Source organism: Jatropha curcas, chromosome 3 (genome assembly GCF_041381405.1).
Source record: "Jatropha curcas cultivar XTBG-Jc1 chromosome 3, XTBG_Jcur_1.0, whole genome shotgun sequence".
NCBI lineage: Eukaryota > Viridiplantae > Streptophyta > Magnoliopsida > Malpighiales > Euphorbiaceae > Jatropha > Jatropha curcas.
The window spans coordinates 10,147,450-10,157,254 of NC_143153.1; the positions used below are offsets into that span (position 1 = coordinate 10,147,450).

The 9,805-nt window shown below is 33.8% G+C and overlaps 1 protein-coding gene and 1 long non-coding RNA gene across 6 annotated transcripts; one reads left to right on the forward strand and one right to left on the reverse strand.

The window, feature by feature from the left end:
* Positions 1-508: 508 nt before the first annotated feature.
* LOC105639514 (uncharacterized) lies at positions 509-5,444 on the reverse strand. Of its 5 annotated transcripts, XR_005178865.2 has the most exons (4): positions 3,218-5,444; positions 2,978-3,081; positions 2,708-2,822; positions 1,067-2,254 (listed from the first exon to the last, which is right to left on the reverse strand). It is a non-coding gene; the product is annotated as an uncharacterized LOC105639514 (long non-coding RNA). The 5 variants fall into 5 exon arrangements; XR_005178864.2 differs by adding an exon at positions 509-953 and having other exon boundaries at positions 1,576-3,081; XR_002285031.3 differs by having other exon boundaries at positions 1,067-2,877.
* A 1,652-nt stretch (positions 5,445-7,096) lies between these two features.
* On the forward strand, positions 7,097-9,570 carry XTH9 (xyloglucan endotransglucosylase/hydrolase 9). The gene is made up of 4 exons (XM_012223597.4): positions 7,097-7,332; positions 7,414-7,514; positions 7,742-7,935; positions 8,971-9,570. The coding sequence occupies exons 1-4, from the start codon at positions 7,182-7,184 to the stop codon at positions 9,389-9,391; spliced, it is 867 nt and encodes a 288-aa protein (XP_012078987.1). The 5' UTR covers positions 7,097-7,181; the 3' UTR covers positions 9,392-9,570.
* The last annotated feature ends 235 nt before the right edge of the window (positions 9,571-9,805 follow it).

Here is a 9,805-nt window from a genome sequence, read left to right on the forward strand (position 1 = left end):
AAGCTGCCGACTTTGAGCTGGTTCTAATTCCATAAATCATCAATTCTGGTTCAAAATTTTAAATTGATACTTTTGTTTCAGCTTCAGTTCAAACCGAACTAGTGACCATGCTTAGTTGAATCTAAATGGATCTGTTTGATAGATGACTCGTATATGATATGAGTTTAAATGGATCATGCCAAAAGTTGATTCGTCTAACTCGTCTTACCCATTTATTTGAGAGATATTTTTCATTATATATACACACATACTAAGCGGATTCTATGTGTTAAACATGTCGTGTTTTCCGATCTATATACAATCTATTTAATTATATTGGTTAGATTTTTTTATCCATATATGACTAACGATTATACATATTGTGTGCATGTCATTCGTTTAATTTTTGTATTGTGTTCAAGTTTAAATATTTGACATGATTATTAAAGAGATTATATTTGTGTTGATTCTAATTACGTCACGTGTTAGACGGATCCATATTTAACTCAACATTCAAATAAGTTTTGACATTTAATAATTACATTTATTTCAATACAACAATAACAAAAAAAAAAAAAAAATCAGCCTTTACTGACGGAAATTTCCGTTGATAAACATGAGAAATTGATCGGTAAAATATATTACCGAAGGACTCGCACATTGTTGCTAAATTTCTGGACGGTAAAATATATGCCGATGGAAGTCCTCCAGTCAGTATTATGTCAAATGCATGTCGGTAAGAGGACGTGAAAAGAATGTCAAACTATCATTGATAATCCGTCGGTAAACCATCGATCATTCGTTGGTACTGCGTCAGAGAATTTTGGTCACGTTTGCGAGAGTCCGTTGGTAAATGAGTGGTTTTTAATGATATTTCCGTCATTATTCTGTCAGTAATTACATGGTTGTTAATGATTATGGCGTCGGTAATCCATCAGTAGTCTGCCAATTGTTTTCCAAATTCCATCGGTAAACTAAAAAAAATAAAAAAGAAATTTTATATTTTACAGTACCAAAATTTCTAATCTATTGAAATACATACAATTATAACAATCAAACCATCAAGCAAACTCACAAAACAATAACATATGAAAGGAAAATCATTCTATTACTGCAATGTAAAACAAAAACAAAACAGTAACATATGAATGCAAAATCATCTACAACTGAATCAAGATTAGCAAGACTTAAGGGTGGGTATTCAATTGGTTCAGTTCAAACCAGATCAAATCAACTCAAACTAACTGAACCAAAGTTAAATGCATAGCAAATCGACTTGACCGAAATAGAAACTGAAATCGAATCGAACCGGACCAAATCAAACTGGTTTGGCTCGATTCGAACTGTTCAGTTATGCACAGTAATCTGAATCATTATTTTTTTCTCTAACAAAGAAACAAAAAAAGAAAACAACATATATATATATATATATATATATATATATATATATATATATATATATATATATTCCACTTGTTGATTTATTTTTTTATCAAAAAAAGCATAACAAACAAATAGTAGGGAATTGAAAAATCATGAAGAAAACTCAAATAAATAATAAAATAAATAAAATAAAAATGCTAGAAAAAATAATACCTGCAGCAGTAGTGTTGTTCGAGACTTGAAATTTGGAACAAGTTAAGTGAGATGAGAGGGAGATAGGATTGAGATATTAGTTATGTAGAAGAAGCACAAAGTCGTAGACTATATCTTTAAGTAGGACTGTGGGAGAGAATTTAAATAGATGTGAACAATTTACATGAAGATGTGAAAACCTAAAAGAAAAGATAAAATATGTAAGATAGGTTTAGCTTAAAATGTTGTGTTTTGTTTTTCAGTTTAATCGGGCTATTCGGATTTCTTTCTATGCAACCGAACAAATAACCGAATATTGAAATATATGCTCATATCTTATCGAATCTAACCAAACAACTTGAAAATCAAATCAAATAGACCGAATTGGTTCTGTTCGGTTCAAACCATATAGTGCCTACCCCTAGTAAGATTAGTATCCTCATTTATAGTGTGTTGTGTTGGAGGATCTATAGTAGTAGTGTGCTTTGTTGGGGGATCTGTAGCAGTTGAAGCAGGTGTAGCAAGAGTATGAGAAGTCCTGTCGAAATAATCGGAGCATCTTACACTGCATATTCTGTACTTCACGCATCTCATTTGCTTGTTGCTCTCTCATCAGTTGCATCTCACCAGTCCGTTGCTTTGGATTGTCTCAAGATTGGGCATCTGCTCTAATCGTGATCGTGCACTAGAGGAGCTAGACCTAGGAATGAGCATTTGGCCAATTCAGTTAGTTTGAGTAAAATTTTTAACCCAAAATTTTTTTGCCTTAACTGAATTTAATTGAATTAATTTTTAACCTAACTTAACCGAATCGTTATAACCGAATTAATTATTAACCCAACCAAAGTTAAAGAAAATGAAAATTTAATTAACTGAAATTTATGATTAACCGACTTTAACCAAAATAAAAATTAATTGAAGTTATTAATCACTATTTAATCAAAATAAAAATTAAAATATTTTTTATTTTTAATTTTATTATCTACTTAATCAAAACGAAGTAGTTTTGAGAGTCGGTTAATTTAATTAATTCGGATAAAATAAGTTTTAATCGATTATGGAAATTTTAATTTTCTTTAACTGAATATTTATTCACCGAACCGAATTGGCCAAATTAACCAAATTAATCAAATTGGCCGAATCGAATGCTCACCCCTAGCTAGACCTATAAATTACGGAAGCTTATGAACCCAGCCCATAGACTCGCCTTTTTCTTTTCCCTCCAGCAGCCTCCAAATATAATTGGTCATGATATGTAGCAGCTGCATCTGAGGAGTCATTCTATCATTGAGTTTGCTCGACCAACATATTATTGAAGTTTTTCTATAAATTTCCAGATAATATTTCCATGAACATACTATATAAACACGTCAGCAACATGAAATAAACAAATGGTTAAAATAGGTAAGAAAGGTAAACTTACAGAAACGCTCCTAGCATGGGCATCAATAAAGGAGTTCGGATCTTCTTAGTATGTGTGCGAGTGAAAATCTCAATGGAAGAGGGCACTCGTCCAAGCTCTTTAGTCTGATATTAAAAATACTACAACTTAATTATCTATAACTATAACTAAGCAGTTGGTATAACCATAATACAACATACAATTTAGAATCATTAATTATTTAACTAATACGCTTAACATGTTGTAGTGTGGAAATGGAACCTCTAGTGTGTCTTGTGGGACCAAAGCCCTCACCACCAATCTCACTCGTGCAAGTCTTAGCCGAAATTCTGAGCCGATTTCCGCTAAAATTCTGGTGTATTCCAAGCACTCTGACACTTTGCCAACTCATTTTCTCTAATTTATGGTTGTTTTCCTTTTATTCTCTGTTCATGGAGGAAATCACTGTATCTTCTAGCAGCTTTGACCATCCATGCAGTTTTAATCAACTCTGTCATTGCCTCATCCCATATGCAATGTTTCTAAAGCCAATGCAAAAAAAAAAAAAAAAAAAAAAAAAAGAAAAAACAATACATAACAAATATTAGTGGCAAATGGTTGAAACTTGCACACTATTTTAAACATAACGCTGCTGAGCCTGAATCGTAGGTGAGCGACTGAGAGAGACAGACGCGAGCGGGAGGGAGAGATCGATAGAGTGAAGTGAATAGGGGTAGAAGAGAGAGTCGATTTTAATACCCTAATGAATATCGACGAAAAATTCCATCGATATTCTGTCGGTATATAAGTTAAAACTAAACGACACCACCTGTCCACTTTCAGTCGGTAAATTAGTAATTTTCGTCAGTAAAAATCTCAACCATTATCCAAACCTCTGTCGGTAATCCGTCGGTAACTCTATCAGGACATTAACTCGGGGAAAATTCGATCGGAATATTTAATGCGCCAAAATTTGATTACTCGCCAAATTTGGGTCCCTAAACTATCGGTATTTCGTCAGTAAATCTCCCTCCTAAATCTTGAGCCAAAATTTACCGAACGTTTGCGATCGGTTGTACTCACCGACAGCTATCTATCATTATTACGACGGTAACACACCCGCCTAAATTTTAGCGCCAATCTATACCAACAAAACGTATTCCATCAGCAAATGTCGTTAGTAATGCGTCGTTGTTCCGTTGTAGAATATATCCAACGATTTTTTTTTTTTTTAAATACTGTCTTCGTAGTTGTCGCTTAGTCATCGGTAAGTGTCGACGCTTTTTGGTGGGTGGTAAAGCCCAATTTTTTGTAGTACAAGTTATAATTAAAAAATTCATTTTATATAGGGAAAATAGATTTTGCATAATTTCTAAGTAATTTCTGAATTTTATATAAATATTTATAACTGAGATTTGCCTACGTCATAATACTTAGTCTTCCGTCAAAAAGCATACTTTTTGAAGTTAACCTTAAATAAAAAGACCAAACTGTCCTAAATTCTAACAGCTCTTCTCAGTTGCAATTTCCTCTAGTCCCAATGGTCACAAAAATGGCAAACACAAACCAAAATTGATAAAAAAAATAAAGCCACATAGTGAAAAAGAAAAATTAGAAATATATGAAAAAAATGAACTTTGTAGATAACTAAAAAAATTAAACCCAGAAAAGGAAAAAAGAAAGAGGTTTTTAAGATTCAAAGAAACTAAGAGCAAGTAAAAACAAGATTTTGATTAGTTGTTCTTCATTCAGGCACTCCAAGTAAATCTTCTTGGTGCAATAAATATTTGTCAATGGAGTAAGAAGCTTCTGCGAGAATTTTTTATCCTTCATTCACTCGAAACTTAGGTAAAATAGGATTTGGGACAACGAAATTGCCAAAGCTCATAGAGGAATAATAAAAAATATCATCTGATGGGTAGGTAGGAAAAAAAAACATCTACGAAATATTTCCTCGCTTAATTAAAACTAATTGGAGCAGCAATCAGTTCTATAAGGATTGTTAAAGATTATTACTGGGTTTTGTATTATACAACTTAGTATTCAGATGTTTTCAAACAATTGGAATAAGGTATAGTTCTCCAACTTTGTCAACAACCATGAATGATCTCATGCTGGCTTTCACCTTTTTACTGTCTGTTATAGCCATGTGAATTTTCATCTTTAGATTCTTCGTTTTCTCTCCTTTGCCAATTTGTTCTAAGTTTTTGCCAGAATTTTTTGGTGTAATGCTTTGAAATCAACAAAAATTAGAGCGAAATCAACAAAAGAGGCAGAAAAACCAAATCTCAAGACTCAAAACTGGATTTTGGCTGAATATGATTCTATCAAATTTAAGCTTTTTGAGGGCAAGTATTCAATTAAGAAGTTGAGATGTGAGATAGAGGTGAGTGGTGACTCTAATTTTACCGGAAGTGAAGGTTGGTTAGCTCTAGTGGTGGTTTGGTAATGGAGACAGTGATTGACGACGAGATATTGGTGGTTTGCGGCAACAGAGAGTGGTGTTGGATTGAGGAGGCAGAGAGTTTTTGGTATTTTAAAGAGAAGAGGGATGACAATAATGACAAAAAAAAAAAAAAATTCACAAGGCTAATTTGGTCTTTTCACTTTAAGCTTAACAGTAAAAAATGTAATTTTTTTGAGAAAAGGACTAATTGATATGATAGAGATAGATCTACCAGACATTATAAATTTAATGGAAAACTTATGACTAGGTAGATAATTATAACAAATTTTATGGATGAAATAATTATTTTCTCTTTTATTTAAAAACTATTCCATGCGTCTCTCTTGATGCACACATTCTCCGTTTGGTTTCTCCCAAATTATTACTCATTTATCATATCAATAAGTTAGTTACTATGTTAAATCTCTCTTATCATTAATATTAGTTGTTAAAAATAATTATCTTATTTTTATCAATTATTCTTTATTCTTCAATGTCATTATTTATTAAAGTGTCACTTTTAAATTTGAAAATGTAATACACTAAATCAATCAATAACAGATTTTTGCTCAAATGATGATATTTCAGCTGAAAAATACGGATAAATTATTATTTTTAATTAATTTAGTGTACGGATAATTTTGTTTGCTGCATGTCGGTAAATCTTAACAGTGGTTTTGATATCCTTAGGGTTAGGTCGGGGAAACAAGTTTTAATCATGATTATTATAGTTGATCATTGCACTGCATTATTACCTCAAAAATTAATATGCCATCACCAAAACCTTGGACCCCTCACTTCACCCTTTTCAACACACCAAAAGATTCTTACTTGCCCATTCCATGCATGATGCATCTGTATATGCCACAAGCCTGTCCCCATTTCAATTCCACTGTGCAATTTCCCTATTAAATTATGCACGCATCTCGAGCTCCTCTCCAAAATAACATTTTCCTGGAATTTAATTCCCTGACAATAGTATTTTTTTATAAAAAATTAACTTTAATTAGATGTGGCATTGCATAGTGCGCTTGTACTGTCCAGCTGGCTCTGCCATCAGCAAAGTAAAACAAAAAACAAAGAAGATAAAGTGATCCCCACGTCCCTCCAATTCCCAGCTTCCTTACTCTCTCTCCACTAATGAACTGGCTTTACTTTCCAATCCACCAATCTGATTTAACCACTTGCGATCTGATCTAGATTTTTCAGCTAGACAACGCAAGTAGATTTTTTATACATACTCGAGGGCGTACGATTCTTGATCGATCAGAGAGATGATCAAATGGCCATGAGGAAAAGAAGGAGCCTTTTAACTCATACTGCCAGTGACAACTGGACCGGGCAGTGAAACAGCTGTATTTGCCTACGTGCCAAAACTTTATTGGCTTGAATCTGCAACTAATCCTTTTGAATAGGAGACATACCGTACCGAGTGCCCTCAACCACAGTGAACCAGCTTTAGCCAGCTCAGTGGGGCAATAATAGTAACGGCTACATTTTTAATTTCTTTTGTTCTGTTTTTCAATTTCAATTTTCTTAAATCCTACGTGGCAGGCGACCTGCTTAATAATTAGATGACGTGTGCAATGGGAACAGTGAGATGGAGGGTGTTTAATTTTGTACTGCAAATAATTAGATGACGTGGCCAATGGGAGGGTGTTTCATCTTGTAGTGGAAGCCAAAGGAATTGGCTATAAAGGAGCGATGTTTTGCTCTGTCTTTGCATAGCAATAGCATTTGAGAGCAGAAGAATCTCCCTTTCTCTTTCTATCTCATATCTCTCCCTCTTTATACAGTAAAATGTCTGCTCTTGTGGGCTTCTTTGTGGGTCTTATACTGATCGGTACGGTTTACTCTGCAAGATTTGATGATCTTTTTCAGCCCAGCTGGGCTCTCGATCACTTCATCTATGATGGAGAGCTTCTCAGTCTCAAGCTCGATAACTATTCTGGTATTATACTACACTATATCATGCCAGTATTATATTAATAGATGGGTTGCTTGTATTTTTAACTTTTAATTTATATTTCAGGTGCTGGGTTTCAATCCAGAAGCAAGTACATGTTTGGGAAAGTTACTGTACAGATTAAGCTTGTAGAAGGCGACTCTGCTGGAACTGTTACTGCTTTCTATGTAAGTGTTTGAAGCAACTGGTTGATTACCGTTTAATTATTAGGTTGATGAGCCATTACTAAATGAGTTCGTACTAGTAATAGCAGTAGTATAGTAGTAGCTACGTAGCCAGTACTAGCTTTCCATCTATAATGTATTTATTAGTTTAGTCTCCATTCCAACCAATAATTAATGATTGCTTTACTCTAATGTGGGACCTTAATTAATTTTTGTTTTGATTGTGGCAGATGTCATCGGACGGTCCTACTCACAATGAGTTTGATTTCGAGTTCCTGGGTAATACCACAGGTGAACCTTACCTGGTTCAAACCAATGTGTATGTTAATGGCGTGGGTAACAGGGAGCAAAGGTTGAACCTTTGGTTTGATCCTACTAAGGATTTCCACTCATACTCTATCCTCTGGAACCAGCACCAAGTTGTGTAAGCACACTATCATTATCTCTACACGTGCTAAAAGTAATATTTTTATATACCCACGTGCAAGCATAAGAATAATGTTCTTTATGGGAATTCATGAATTGGATTGCTATATTAAATTAAAAAATTAGATTAGGCGTACAGTTTCTATATATGCACAGCAGTGTATTGAAAAATAACTTGAATACTAATGTACTTCTATGGCTAATCATACACTGTTTCATGCGTGTTGTATGTGGCAAGTGCTTGTCACTCGTTATCAAAATGCAGCAAAGAAGTGGACTTGGATTAGGGAATAGGGAACTGAATTAAACCAACTCATTTTGGTTTGATTCAAACAGTTATTTTAAAATTCTAGTTATCAAAATCGGTTTGAATAAAAAATCGATTACATTTTGGTTTTGATTTGCTATAAAATACAACTAACTAAAATTATTTTTAAGCCCAAATTTGAAATGATTGAAATCAAATTGAATGAAACTGATTCAATTTGTTTTGGATTGGTTTTTATATCATTGGATTTTAAATTTGGTTATCATAAAAATAGGCAGATAGACTAGAATCGAGCTAGTTTGGTTTGACTCGATTCGGTTAAACCAAATTCTCACTCCTAACTTGGATGATATCTGCCAAATGGAGGGTCCCATGCAGATGATGTGCACTGTAAATACGTGATGATGTGGATTTTGGCATGTAGTTCTTCCGTACATAGGCACACACGCAATAGGTTCTCCTTGTAGACAATAGCTCTATCACGTGATTCCCAATGCCCTTAATTTTTGATATTTAGCTCTCGTATTTTCTTGATTTGCTCTGTTCTTGGTCACTTCAAGACAAGTTTGTAGCTTTCAAGTTCCTTACCAATAATTCATCATGTCTTCAATTGTCATAAAAGTTCCATCACAACCCTCACCTAATCCCACTCCACCAAGTTTTTTACTGAATAAAAAAGATTCCTTCCTGAGATTTTTTTACTGTTTTATATTATTTTCATTTAACTTCTAAATCTTCTTTTTTTCTTTTTAAAATGAAAAACAGATTTCTAGTGGATGAGACTCCAATCAGATTACACACAAATATGGAGAACAAAGGAATTCCTTTCCCAAAGGACCAACCAATGGGTGTATACAGCTCAATATGGAATGCAGATGATTGGGCTACACAAGGAGGCAGAGTAAAAACTGACTGGACACATGCACCCTTTGTTGCCTCTTACAAAGGTTTTGAGATAGATGCTTGTGAATGCCCTGTATCTGTAGCAGCAACTGATGTTGCTAAGAAATGTAGCAGCAATGGTGAGAAAAGGTTCTGGTGGGATGAACCCACATTGGCCGAGCTCAATTTGCACCAAAGCCATCAACTCTTGTGGGTTAAGGCAAACCATATGGTTTATGACTACTGCACCGACACCACTCGCTTCCCGGCAACTCCTGTAGAGTGCCTGCACCACCGCCACTAGCCAGATTAGGTTGTTGAGATTTGAGAGGGTTTTGGGTTTGGTGCTGTGTTGTAAAAAAAAAGAAGAAATGCAGAAAAATGGTAAACATGTGCTTCATGTTTTTCATATATTTTGGTCATTCAGCTTACTGTATGATATTATGATAGATTAATATGATTTGTTTTTTCTTTTTCCTTTTAGTGATATTGCAATAGTTACTCTATTTTGTTTTTTTAAATTGTCTGGGTTGGCAAAATTAGACTTCTAAATTTGGAGGGTCAAATCAGAAATATAATTGAATGAGAAAAAAATTATTAAGCAATATCAAAGAATTTAGAATTGTGATAGAATCATATTGTAAAAGATGAATAGTAAAAAAAAAAAGAGCAGATGGAATATATTTGTATTTTCCAAAAGAAAAAAATGTAAAAATAA

What these genes read in the sequence shown, in the direction of transcription:
- XTH9 (XM_012223597.4), top strand. Translation starts at nt 7,182, where the DNA reads ATGTCTGCTCTTGTGGGCTTCTTTGTGGGTCTTATACTGATCGGTACG. An exon ending in CAAGCTCGATAACTATTCTG is followed by an intron (nt 7,333 to 7,413) that starts GTATTATACTAC and finishes TTTATATTTCAG; the next exon opens with GTGCTGGGTTTCAATCCAGA. An exon ending in GAACTGTTACTGCTTTCTAT is followed by an intron (nt 7,515 to 7,741) that starts GTAAGTGTTTGA and finishes TGATTGTGGCAG; the next exon opens with ATGTCATCGGACGGTCCTAC.